Below are 13,877 nucleotides of genomic sequence, written 5' to 3'. Positions count from 1 at the left end.
AGTGAAGCACCACAGACACTGGAGCTGACAGCTGCTTTGTGCATCCATTTATATCAAAAGAATCTGCCTTGTATTTTGTTTTTTTTGTCTCACAGCAATTGGAGCTTTTACCTATCTAAGTTTTGGCAAAAACTTCAAGCCAAGAGCTACACTGGCCTAGACAATCAGTGCAGTTAACAAAGAGGTGCCTCTCAGACATAAGATTATTTAGAAATGATGCATCACCAGTCATATCAGATACAATCTACTAATACAGAGCCCAGTGCCGAGTCCACTGGCTGCCAACAGATGGCAGAAACCTGACCAGGTCTCAGAGTATCACATGAAATATATTTTAGAGGGAGGGAGGGAGGATAAAAAGAAGGCAAAAATCTGGGAATGTCTTCCATTAGTGGACAGTCTCTGCGAATCCAACTTTGCTCCCGACAGAGCAAAGGCTGCCAACCATGCCCTTGGCCATGATAACAACCACGTCTAGGTGTTATCCTGCTTCACTAGACTCACACAGCGGTGATGGTTGCCACAGTCTTGAGACTAGCTGGGTTCCGGATCATCTTGTCCAGGGTGTTGACGATCTCGGCAAAGCGGGGCCGGCTATTGCGGTCCTTCTGCCAACAGTCCAGCATGAGTTGGTGTAGGGCAGCTGGGCAGTCCATAGGAGGGGGCAGTCGGTAGTCCTGCTCGATGGCATTGATGACCTGTTGTGGCAAACAAGAATCATGTGACTAAGAAAGGTGTTACCAGCTAGACATAGCAAAGACGGAGTCTCCTCCAGCCAAGTTGGCACAGTTGCCCTCACTGGTTACCACTCATCTCTTACTATGTGATTTGCTCTGATCTTGGTCTCCCTACCTAGGAAGTAGGGACAAGATCCTGTCCTTTTGTGTCCCCTGTACCTGTTATAGGGCCTGGTATAATTGAGTCTCTGTGAGTGTTTGTTTAAGAATAAGAAAGTCAGCGAACTGGACAGGTGGTTCATTGGTTAAGAGCATTTGTGGTCTTCAGAAGACCCAGGTTTGGTTGCCAGTGCCAACACCAGGCAGCTCACATCCATTTGTGCCTCCACTTCCATGGGATCTGATGCCCTTTTCTAGATCCTTCAGTTACCTCCTACCCATGGTGTACATACAGACAGACAAACATACACAAATACAAATGCAAAATTTAAATCGGTTTTAAGAATAGAAGGTAGGACCGGAGAGATGGCTCTGGTGGTAAAGAGGGTGGACAGTTTTTGCAGAGGAGTGGGTGTGACTCCCAGCAGCCATACTGTGCAGCTCACAGTGACCTGTAGCTCTAGAACTCCAGCTCCAGAGAGATGCAATGTTTCTAGTCTCTGAGAGCACCAGCACTACTGTGTGAACATGTGTGTGAGCATATGAACATGCATGCACACGAACGTGTGTGCATGCACACACACATACACAGAAAAGGCATAGGAGCTAGGGATAGTGGTGCACAGTTGCAATTACAGCAATTTAAAGGTTGAAGTAGGAGGATTCTGAGTTCTGGGCTAGTCTGGGCTGTATAAGAAGACTTTATCTACAAAACAAAGAAAACAGAAGGTGCGGGGCTCAACTCTGCCTTCCTGAAAGCAGGAGGTAAACAGCAGTGACAGATGTGATGCAGAAATCTGGCGAACTGTTATTTATAGATATGTCCCCAAAGCCTGAGATGACCTCGTTCTTTCAGTCCTGAAGGAAAAGGAAGGGAGAAGAATCAGCATTGCCGGTCCCACTCCATGCTCGGACCCCACAGATGCTCCCTGTGCAAGGCTACCCTGAACCTCCTGAGGCAGCAGCATGGGAAGGATGGGAGGTCATGGCAAACACACTTTCAGTGCATTGACAACAGTCCCCAAAGCAAGATGGGACCACAAAGTGAGTGCAAACCTCTAATCCAGTGTGGGTGGTTTTCACTCCCTCTGCTGAAAAATGAAAAAACTGCAAAACTTTCAGGACCTTTCAGCAGTTCGTTTTTTCAGATTTGTGTGTCTTTTCACACTGTGCGTCTTAATTCTCAACTCATGAAAGTCAATTTTGCCTCCTATGCACTTTTTGTATTAGAAAAAAAAAATCATAAGCGACCCAAGTTCTAACCATAGGATTCTATGAGGGCACATTTACAATACCACAGAAAGTCCGGAATCTAACACCAGCCTTTACAGTGATATGGTCGTTGAAATGGAAATAAGCTCACACTACCATATCAGGCAAAAGGGTGGGATGTCTAACTGTACAGCATAGTCTTACACTTTCATAAACAAACAAACTGAAAGTCATAGCGAAACAGAGCCCGGCAACTGCTCGGCAACCTGGTCAGGTATCTACGGTGGAGTGAATTGCAGTCACTTCAGGGCAGGAGGAACAGGATGCTCTCTCTGTTTTCCATCTTGCTTGTTTGTATTTTATTGCCTATAATAATTGTACATTGATTTTATATTAAACAGGTGAAGCACCTTAAACAACAAAGGAAATTATTTGGAGTTCAGTGATTTTCTGGTATTTTTACCTCCATTGGAAAAAAAATCAGATTAATTTCAACTGATTGTTCATTTCTTTCTGACCTTGTAAACTGGTCAAAAAGTGAACATCCTCAATCAGCTTATATTTTTACAGTTTGTATAGACGGTACATGCAGTGCGAGATGATGTTACCTGAGGTTATTAGAGATAATCAGTGTATTATTTTTCCATTTAATATGGGGAAAAATGAGCATCCACCGCACGTTGGTGTCACTGCAATATAAAATGATGAGTGCCTGGGAACACTGTCTTTTGAAGACTGACTAATTTTTAGCTCCTCTAAGCTGTTTTCCATCAAATTCCTTTGTATCCTCTTTGGAGGACATTATGACCCCATTTTCCCAGTGAGAAAATGGAGAAATAGGCAATGAAGCAATGTGCCTGAAACATAGGTGTGTAAAAGGCGGCAGCTAACACACATAGGATACCTGGCTTTAAGGTGTCTATCATCTATCTCTGGGGCCACAGCTGGAGCCTCTGAGGCATCCATAGGCTAAAACATGAAAGAGCTAAGCTAAGGGATCCATGAGAGCCAGTGACTGGGCATTGTTCCCATTAAGCTGGCTCATTGACATGTGCCGTTTCTAAAGTCTTCTGAGCAACCGGACTGAGGGACACGGTTTCTCCATTCACTGTGGAGACAGGTGGAATTGTTCACTGAGCATTCAGAGTTGCTTTCTCTAGATCACCTAAGGCCAAACTAGGTGAGGTCAGCAGAAGGGGCTAGAACCCAAGTTCCCAGTGTCATGGGCTTTGAGAGCTCCAAAGTCTTCTCTGCAAGGTAGCAAAAGGCATTTGTGTTCCTCTCAAGTCCTGGCACTACTCTATAAACCAATTTCCCCCACAAGCTGTGGTCTCAGAGGCACAGCGTTGAGGAGCACTGCTTGAGGAGCACTTCACTGTGCTGCACTGTGGACCCAAGTACTCCACACAGGGCATCAAGAGGATGGGATCCACAGATGTACCAAATCTTCCGCCCATGAGCTTCAGACTGAAGCAATGTAGCCATATTGATAATTGCCCTGGTAATTTTTTGTTTGTTTGGCTGGTTTTGCTTTTGTTTGTCATTTCCTCAATGTGTTTGGCATGCTTACCTGCTTTTGAAGAGACTATCAAACCATCTGGTGCTCCTGCCCCTCAGAAGGGTCAGTCAGGAGCAGAATGGCTACGTTGGTATGAGAACAACATGGGGTTGGAGGTGTTGGCCAGTGAATCTTGGGTGCAAGTTCTACTTCTTATTATATGAAATCTAGGGATAGTCACTGGATGAGAAATTGCATAGTAGGATGCTTGAAAAGTGTTGTAATAGGAGCGGCAGGGCTATGTTCCTGGCACCCGGCCGCCCGCCACCGGCTAGCTTTACCCGAAATAACAACACACAAACTGTATTTATTTAAACACTGCTTGGCCCATTAGCTCTAGCCCTTACTGGCTAATTCTGATATCCTGATCAACCCATCTCTAATAAACTGTGTAGCACCGGTCTTACCAGGAAAGATTCAGCATGTCTGACCTGGCGGCTTGCTTCATCGCGTGCGTCTGCCCGGGAGAGGGGAGCATGGCCTCTGAGCTCACTTCCTCTTCCTCCCAGCATTCTGTTCTGTTTACTCCTCCCACCTATGTTTTAACCTATGAGGCCAAGCAGTTTCTTTATTACTTAACCAATGACCTTCCTCCATCAGAAAGGCGAGAAGACACAGTGCGGGGGAACAGGTTGAACTCTGCACAGATGACTGACAGCAAAGTCCTCATCATGTGGAGGGTGTTAATACCACCACCTCTTAGTGGACAATTTCTCAGCAAGTAGGGAGCCATTAGTGGCCATGTGGGAAGTCTAGGAAGGTAGTGTTTGAAATCATCAAGCACATAGTAGGGATACATTGGGGCCATATCCCATTGATCACCTTTTCCCATAGAGGATGACCATGGGAACTCTCTTCCTATATGCATGCTTACAAAGTGGGACTTCATCAGATATTTCTTCTAGATGATTCTGTTGCAATTACCCAAGTCGATACCCAAGCACTGATGCTTCTAAAGTCTTTATACTTTGTACAAGCTACATTTCTCATGGCTGAGAGTAGACAGAAGCAACTTAAGGCAGAGAGGAACCATTGTGGCTCACAGGTTCATGGAGTTAGGGTCCACCGTGGCAAGGAAGCCATGACAGAGAGCAAGGTCAGCTGTTGCTTGGTACCTGCTTGAAACACAGTATCAACCAGGAAGCAGAGAATTTGAACCAAGTGTGAAAACACATGAACCTCTGAGAGACATTTCACATCCAAACTGTAATACTCTTCTTATGATTTAGATATGTCTGCAAAGGCCATGTGTTCAAGGCTTGTTCAGTAGCCTATGGTGCTATAAGGAGATGGTATAACGTTACTTCAGGAAGTGTCACCTAGCTAGAGAAAGCATACATCACTGAAGACATGCCCTCGAATGGGATATTGACAGCCTGCCTTCTCTTCCCCTTTCTTTTGCTTCCCGACTCAGTTAGCTGATGACCATCTTCCTCTGCTACATGCCACACCACCCTAACATTCCATCTCATAAAGTTCTCAAAGCCATGAAGTCAACCAACTGTGAATGACATGCCTAAAATAAAAATAAAATAAACCTTTTCTTTTGTAAAATCATTTCTCTAGGGTAATTTGTCACAGGAATGGAGAGCTGACTAACACAACTCCCAGCTTTGAGGAAAAAGATGCCTTGGTCATCCACTGGTATTTGGGGAGCATTCGCCTGCTGGGCCTCATCTTTGAGGTGATTTTCCTGGGGATATTTTATTCTCTTTTTAAAAATTTAGAACTTCTATAAATTTGTGTAGTGCATATAACTCATGGTTATTATTACAGCACCATTAGATCAAACACATTGCTAGACCTCTATTAGGACTTGGGGATGATTCTCTGCCACCCTACCTCATCTCATTTACAGATATGGAGAGTAGTGTGGAGACACACTTAGCTCACATGTCTGACTGTGACAAATACAAGAGGCCATTTGGATTGTATGGGAAGACTTGGCCCAAGGCCAGGGCCTGCGATATTTTGCCTAACAGGAATGAAGATCTATTGGGAGGACTTCTAAGTCACTCATAGCAGGGTGAGGTCTATGAATATTAAGAAGAGAGGAGTTCAAGGTCAGACTGGTCTATAGAGCAGAGTGAGTTCCAAGACAGCTAGGGCTATACAGAGAAACACTTTCTCAAAAGGGTGGATATTAGAGCAAGATCAGACAGCACTTCAAGGGGGAAGACAGAGGGAGGTGTTGGGGTGGATGTGAGAAACAGTCTAGGCAATTTAGTCTGAGTTCACTATGCAGTCTGCAGTCCAGTGTGACTAAACACCTTAGGGCCTAACCAAAATGTTGAGCTTGGAGAGGGATTTGCTGTGTTTACATGAGTCCAGAGATGGTGGGTGTGAGGTTGGTTGGACACAGGAGCCTGTAGGAAGTCCCAAGCATTTTCTGGTGTTATATGAGGGGACTGTAGCCTCTCTGGAAAGTGAGCGAAGTCCTTCCCTCAAATTCTGACTTGAGTTCCTGGCTGTGCCCGAATTGCCATTTCCTGTTAGCAAGCCGGAGGCAGGTGGTACCTACTCGACCCTGAACTGGGAAGAGTGAAGTGGAGGAGCGGAGTGCAGCACAGGAACCAGGGCACAGTGGGTTAAGTTGAGCTCTGATGTTTCAGTGAAACTGCAGCTCCTCTCCACAGACAATGTCACTCTCATTATCTCTGTCAATCAGATCCAAGCAGCAGAAGTTCCAAGCTGCTCTCTCTGGCTGACAAACTCTCTGTACATGTTCAAAGACCTTCCTGGGCTCCAGAAGCCCAATTACCAGCACTCCGACTTGCCTCTGCAATTCTCTTCCTTCAAGCCTTTTCAATTGTCATCTGTAAAATCCTTCACCACCGCCACCTCCCTGCTTTCTGATGAGTGTGACTGTAGCCCAGCCTCAGGGAGCCCCTCCTGACTCTCCCCCAGGCCAGGTCCCAGGGGCCTTCTGAATGAGCATGATGTCACCTCCTGTGCCCATTAGGAGCAGAATTGCACTTGGGACAAAGCTTAGAGGCTTTATTTTGGAAAAATATAACAAAATGAGAATTATTGACTATTTTGCAGATGTTCACATTCCCTCTGAGTCTCTACTCAAACATCAAATATCCAGAAAGCTTCCTCCCTCCTCCTAAAGGCTCCCCAAACCCTCTGTATATGCCACTGGACTGTAAACCCTTCAAGAGGAGGATCAGCAAGTGCGTTGTTTTGGTCCCCATTAGCATGAGCTGACTGTGTTGAATGAATGATTGGGGAATTCTCGAAACCCAATGTCAGAAACCTCCATTTATTTTCAGCACAGGTGAATGCATTGCCTGAGAATATCTCAAGTATCAAATCTCGCTTGTTGGTTTTGTAATCCATTCTATGTGAGCTGAATTGTTCTTTATCGGATTAAGGTCTCTGGGTGGGGACAAGATGGGTCTGCTTTGTCTGGCGAGCAGTTTTCACTTAGACAGTATAGATGGAAGCCGTGCGCAGCCGATTTCATAAAAGCAGCCTAGTGCCTGTCAGCTCCGGCACTTACTGATTGGACACACTACAGGAACAGAGGCGAGGCGTGGCTAATCACAGATAATAGAGGACCTAGACGCCACACGGTTGGCATCAGGACCTGGTTAAGGACGTCGTCATTTCGTTGGCTCTGAACTGAAGGACTCTGTACACGCCAGCACCAAATACCATTCCACAATCACCCTAGGTCCTTTTCTTATAATTTTGCTGGGAAACTACCACCTTTCTCTGTCTTCTGAGAAAACCCATAAAGACTGTCTGGGGGCAGCTTTCACGAGCTGAAGAGTGCCTCAGAGGCCACCAAGGCACAGACGTGCTTACAGTGTGACTGTAGGAGCCGAATGAATTGGATCTATACTGGGGACAGCCCTGTCCCCTCCAGTCTAGAACCTTGGAAAGAAAAGAACTGTCCCCATGAAGGTGGGAAGGGAAAACAGGAGACACACATGCAGGCTTTGCAAGTTGCAAGTTTCTGGGCAACAAGCAGAGAGTGGGCATTTGAAACACAGAAAAGGAGTGATATGGGAGGAAATATCTCAGGTCAAAGGTGGCATTAAAAAATCCAGGCAAGACTTTTGATTGGAATCTTATCAGACACAAGTACCTTCAAAAATTTCATTGTTCTTTACTAGGAAGCAAATTTCCCATTTGAAAGAACATCACCCAAATGTCTCTACTTAGAGCATCTTTAGTGGCTTCTTCCTTCCATTCTCATCCTCTCTGTGGAGTGCAGCCTGAAGGGAGGTTGATGGCCTCCCCACAGACAGGGGTCCTATGTCTACAGCCTGAAGTTGGCCACCTTGGGACTCTTTCTCAGGATCTTCTTTGCTGATATTAGCACAGGCCAAACAAGACTGGATTCTCAGGGAAGAAAGGCTCCTTATGCTGCTTCTCTTTAAGCTGACGGTAAAAGTTGCAGAAACATGGAAACCTTGGCACTCACAGCATGAGATCTACATGGATGAGTGTTTACGACAGTTAAATGTGGCTGATACTTACATCTTGATTGGACATATCCCAGTAGGGTCTCTCTCCAAATGACATGACTTCCCACATGACAATCCCATAGCTCCAGACATCGCTGGCTGACGTAAACTTGCGGTAGGCGATAGCCTCTGGAGCTGTCCATCTCACGGGGATCTTTCCTCCCTAAAGAAGGAGAAACCAAAGTTGGTCCAAATAAGTAAAACAAAAAAAGGCACACATCTTACTCCATACCATACCCTACATTGTTTCAGCCTGTGAATCGGGGTAACCAAGAAACTCCGTGACTGATAAATAAGAAACATTGAGGGAGGTCTACTTAGAGGAGCTTTGGGGGACCAATGGGGCCTTTACTAGCCCCATGGGTGCTCCACACATGAAGGGGATGGCAACGATGAGATTCCATCACCCCACCCTGATACCCTGCACTGATTTTAACCACTAGTGCCAGGTAAGGTGGTAGGAGGAGAGAATACCAACCATTCTAAACTCACTAGCACCACATCAGATTGGCTAGCCAATGGTTGTCATTGTCTCATGTCAATGCAACAGACTTGGATCAAGAGGAAACACAATGAACCTAAAGGAGAGCTAGGGCATAAGCTCTGGGGACCCTTCTACCGAAAAGTCACCTCAGCTGTACCCCTGCCCCTATTCGCATTGTGCTCCATCTCAGAGGGAAGGTTTTTCTAGTTCCACGTCCTGCTTACAGCCCTGGGCTGCACTGGGTGTGAGGGGTCCTGGTCAGTCTGTTTGCTGGTCACCCCAGCAGTTCTTCAGCAGAGGTCGGGATCTGAGAGATAAGAGATCCTGTTCTCAAAGGGCTGATCTGTTTGTTTGTCTGTGTTACCTCTTTTCTTGTCCTGAGAACTACGCTGGATGTATCTAACTGCTTTTGTCTTTAGCCCTTAGCTCGCCTCTAGACCTGATCAGCACTGCTAACCTAAGAGCTAAAATCTGTCTTTGCCAAACATCACTTAGCCAGCACATGAGCAAACAGCATCTGCTCCTTATGGGCCCTCTTTGAGGGGTCTCAGAGAGTAGTTTCCTGGAGAGTATACACACTTCATCATGGTGCACAGACAGTGGGGAGGCAGACCAGAAACTCAAAATGTATTTAATGCAATTGAAAAAGGAGGAGGGTAAGGATGGAGGTTAGCTGTAGGGGTTCTGAAAATCGGGGTACCTGTTTGGACACCAGTACTGGCTTTTTCTGCCTATGGGGCCAGGACAAATACCCAACCTCTCTGAGCACCTGGTCATGAGAACCTGTAGAGTTTGGCCCTCATGTGTCTAAAGCAGCTGCTCTTCCTATAGGTCTGATGCCACACTGCCTGTGTGTTAACTGGTATTTTCACTAGAGAGCAAGTTATTGATTGACCAGACAGACTTGCTGTGGAAGGAAAATCCAGACCTACAGCAGGAAAGGACTCAAGCAATCTGGCCTAGCCAAGGCCAGAGATTCCTCAGAAGGAATCAGAGGGCAGTGAGGGTGGGACAGAAAGCGCTAAGTATGGCTTGTCCTGCACACACACCAACTGACTTAGTGTTAACGTGAGCTACGTCAAGCTGTCACCCAAACACATCCTTTCCTAGGACAATGTGATCCTCTTTCTCTACTCATCATCCCAAACACCAGTATCTCACCATTCTGTGCCTGGGCAGTGAATGGCTCCGTTGTTCCTGAAACTAAAGGAATCAGGCAAGGGCAGGCTACACCAGGGAGCAACAGAGCCCACTTTCTTTCCTCTCAGGGCTCATGCTTCTTCTGTAGGAGCTAACTTTTATACTGGGCACTCTTGCAATCCATTTGAATCACCAAAATCTATGGTAGAGTTTGGCAGAAATGCCTCAAAGGTGTTTAAATGGTTAATCTACAGGCTAGGGGGAGAAGAAACAGTGGACAGCAAAATGGATTTTTGTCTGTTTCCTCTCCAGGGCTGGGAGGAAGAAAGGCTGCCTGGCCTGGACTTCCCCAAGCACATGGCCCATGCTCTTCAAGGAAGACATTCCTGATTTCCCCTGGGGATTCTGGCAGGCTTTTGTGGTGGGAGATGTCCTCAGCTCAAATGCCAGAAACATGACTAACGTCTCGAGGACAGGTTTAGGCTGCCCTGCAAGGGATGCTCTGTTCTCACCATCCCCAGAACATGAATGCATTTCCTGGCTTTACCAATATGGTACCCACGACTGGGAAGAGAGGTAGAAAATTCATCGGATGAACAAATAACTGCTAAACATAAAAACGTCAGCAGGTGGTAGCTCAGAGACCCTTGTTCTATGTTGCCCATGAGGGAGGGTCCATTGAAACACCATGAGATAGCCTGGGCTTCTCCAAAGAAAAAGTGGGCTTGCTTTTTCAAATTACTTGGGTTCGGCCAGGGCAATAGGTCAGGCAGTAAAGTGCTTCTCTTACAACCACAAGGACCCAAGTTTGATCCCCAGAACCAATATAAAGAAGGCCAGGAGTGGTAGTGGGTGCTTGCAAAAGCAATACTGGAGACTGGCATTTGCCTGGGGCTCATGGCTGGCCAGTCTAGCCTACTTGGGTGAGCTCTAGACCAATAACAGACCCTGCACCAACACATACTGTAGACAACACCTGAGTTAAGTGTGGTAAGAACGGGAAGTGTTTGTGTATGTGAGCGTGTGTGTGTGTGTGTGTGTGTGTGTGAGAGAGAGAGAGAGAGAGAGAGAGAGAGAGAGAGAGAGAGAGAGAGACAGAGACAGAGAGACCGAGAGAAATGACCGTGAGGGGGGGGGGAGACAGACAAAGAGAGAGAGACAGAGAGAAATGACTTCATGTGTGTGTGTGTGTGTGTGTGTGTGTGTGAGAGAGAGAGAGAGAGAGAGAGAATGAGACTGAGAGAGAGATCAAGACTGAGAGAAAGACTAGAAAGGTAGAGAGAGTCCATAAGTAAATGGGACTTGGGGCTTGCTTATCTTGTCCACGGGGGAGGGGCTTATCTTTTGTGTGTGTTTGTTGGGGAGGGTGAGGGATGAAAGAGTAGTTCTGAATTTCAAAGAGATGGTTTGGGAGTCTGGAAGTGTCCTCCTCTGCCAAATCTGGAGCAGACCCCAGGGGCCGTCAGCGACAGCTGTTGAGTTGCTCCCTCTTGCATGTAAAGAGGCAGTGCCAGGCCCGCTGGTGGGGAGCCTCGAGCCCTCCTGCCACCTTGCAGTGTTGGGCTTCACTGAACATGGAGTTTGGCCTGTCACCACGACTCCCTCCTTCTCAGCAGGTGCCTGGGTCTTCCAGAAGAGCCACCCTGGACAAGTAAGTGGCAGCTTGTCATGGCTAGCGTTTCTCCTTGGCTGAAAAACCAGGGATGCACTGACCTCTGAGGCAAAACAAAGGGAAACATGAAGTTAGGGAAGCATGCGGTGGGTGCCTGCCCTCCTGAAGATCTTACATTTCCCTTCTATTTTTTAAAACACCGCACAGGCGACATTGATTTCTGATGTTCATCGGTAATTACAGTGATGGTTATGATTACTTAACTTGTCTTCAATTATGTGACAGGAAATCTACTATGTTAGAGGATGCTGACCAGCCCCATGAGGGGACCAAAGAGAAAGGAGGTGGACAAGCCTGCAGCAGGCGGGGCGTGCACAAGCCAGGAAGGTCTTACTGCTAGAAGAGGAAATCTGGACCAGAAGCCAAGGCCAGTGCATCCACATGTCTGCAATGTGTTGCCAGGATCTCTTACTCTCCATTGTAGGCATTCAGAAAGGGGCACAGATGAATGGTAACTTCCTCTATTGGATGGTGGGTAACACAAAAGAATACTTGTTGTGCTGAAGAATGGATAGGTTCACTAGAAAGAAATCAGCATCCTGTGGACAGAGAAAGACTACGCAGACACTTGACTCTGGACCAGCCTTTGCACAGCACCCTGACTTGCTTCCCCAGGGATGCTGAGAGCGCAGGTCTGTGCTTTGCAGACAATGATATAATAGTCCTGTTCCTCTTTGCTGTGACCAAATACCTGAGAAAAACAAGTTCCCAGAGGGATTGTTTATTCTGGCTCAGAGCTATAGAGCTGTTGATCTCTGATGGTGAGGAGAAGCCAAGAGAACAGCCACTCATGGCAGGCAGGAAACAGAGCAGGAGGCACACAGGAAGGGGCCAGAGTAAGGAACAACTTCCAGTGGCCAACTTCCTCCAATTACGTCCCATGAGACAGGCATTTACACAGTACTCACTCTGTCCCATGTCCTACCCTGGGAACATGGTAGTGAAGAGACTCAACTTCTACCTCAAGAAGCAAAGCTTATCCCAGTCAGTACATTGTCTTGTCACAATGAGGATAAGGACAGTACACATCCTTTGTCCTCTAATCCAGCCTATTGGGGAGTTTCCTAGGCTCCACTCTGGTCTCAGGGCTCATCCTCCGATGAATCCTCATCTTAGAGAAGTTTCTGGGTGACTGGCATGGTCAGCATATCTCTCTCCACCATATTCTGTGAAACACAGTCTCTTTGGGACTGTGGAGGAATCCAAGCACTAACGAATATCCACCATGGTGGTCATAGGCTTGTTCACAGAGTACTGGAATCAGAGCGCAGACTGTTCTTAGGGTTTGGGAGTGATAGGTATATGACAAGAATGTCACACAGTGAATCTGAATTTCATAAGTGCACGACCCCAGGCGGTTTATAGCATAGAAAATATGTGGGAATTTTAAGGGGCCAGGTGTATAACCCAGGAAGCATGTTATTGTTTCATTAAACAAGGACCTACTAAGAGTTATGAGTTGGATCATGTCACCCACAAGAAGATATGTCCACCCTCTAACCAGTCATTGTGACATTAGGGTCCAGGGGATATAACCAAGTTAAGATGAGGTCACCTGCACTGGAACTGTCCCTAAATGTAAAGCTGGCTTCTTTATAGGAAGGTCATGCTCATGTATGGCAGCACAAAGGGGTTGTCACCCTTGAAGACAGAGGAGGCAGAGATGCGGATGACCACGTAAGGGACAGGCGGAATGAGAGGGGAGGAGATTCATCTCTGTGGCCTTCAGATGGAGCTTGGCCCTGACTAAATGGGAACCTTGGCCTTGCAGACTGCACAGTTGAGACACTGCATTCCTGTGATTTAAAGTCTACTTATTGAAATTCTCCTTCCTTACAGCCACTGCAGAGAGCCCTTGCCTGAACTACACACAGCTGTAGTTCAGCTCTGACAAGACACTGCCATTAGAGAGTGGTGGGACTCGGGAATGAGGGAGGGTTATGCTGATACTTCATACCAAAGCTTAATTAATCTTGGGCCCCAGCAATATCTACTCACAGATGTTTATCAGACCCAGCCACGGTCCACACCATGGAGGGCTCTTCTCTAGTATGTAGCAGAGTCCCCGAACCTAGTGGCAACTTCAGCCAAGAGGGCCATGCTAGACATACCCAACACTGAAGGCAAAGCCAACACTCCTCTCCATGCCCAGGTGGCCTAGCCCAGTAGTTCTCAAGTTTGTCTGCCCTCTGTAACCGCTCAGGGGAAGTCTTTATCATCTTTATAAGCTGGGACAGTTAATCCCAGGTACCTTCCTTGGGTAGAATTTCTGGGTGTGATGTCCAAGGATTGGGAGGTTTAACGGGAGTCTGAATTAGAAAAGAATCACTGGTAGGTGGTTCTTCTATGTAGACATAAGTGGCCTCTGAGACCGCAATGTCTGAGCCTTGGTCAGCAATGTCTGTAGTGGGCGTGGGGACAGGTGGCTCTGTATGCACGGCGTGCCTTTGCTAACACTGCACTAACTCTCACATGGTCTTAAGATGCTGAAAAAGGG

General features: G+C 46.8%; 1 protein-coding gene across 1 annotated transcript in view; it reads right to left on the bottom strand.

The window, feature by feature from the left end:
- The window catches only part of Ephb1 (EPH receptor B1), a 437,502-nt gene that overhangs the window by 6,862 nt on the left and 416,763 nt on the right, over window positions 1–13,877 (bottom strand). Inside the window, exons 13-14 of the mRNA XM_041677153.1 lie at window positions 8,098–8,247; window positions 505–698 (exon numbers count right to left, since the gene is read on the bottom strand). Of these exons, the coding sequence (XP_041533087.1) occupies window positions 505–698; window positions 8,098–8,247 (344 nt within the window). The remainder of the gene's footprint in view (window positions 1–504; window positions 699–8,097; window positions 8,248–13,877) is intronic.

Source organism: Microtus oregoni, unplaced genomic scaffold, assembly GCF_018167655.1.
Source record: "Microtus oregoni isolate MIOR12 unplaced genomic scaffold, Mior012 000028F_ref0000031, whole genome shotgun sequence".
Lineage (NCBI taxonomy): Eukaryota > Metazoa > Chordata > Mammalia > Rodentia > Cricetidae > Microtus > Microtus oregoni.
This window is presented reverse-complemented; position numbering and strand designations above follow the sequence as displayed.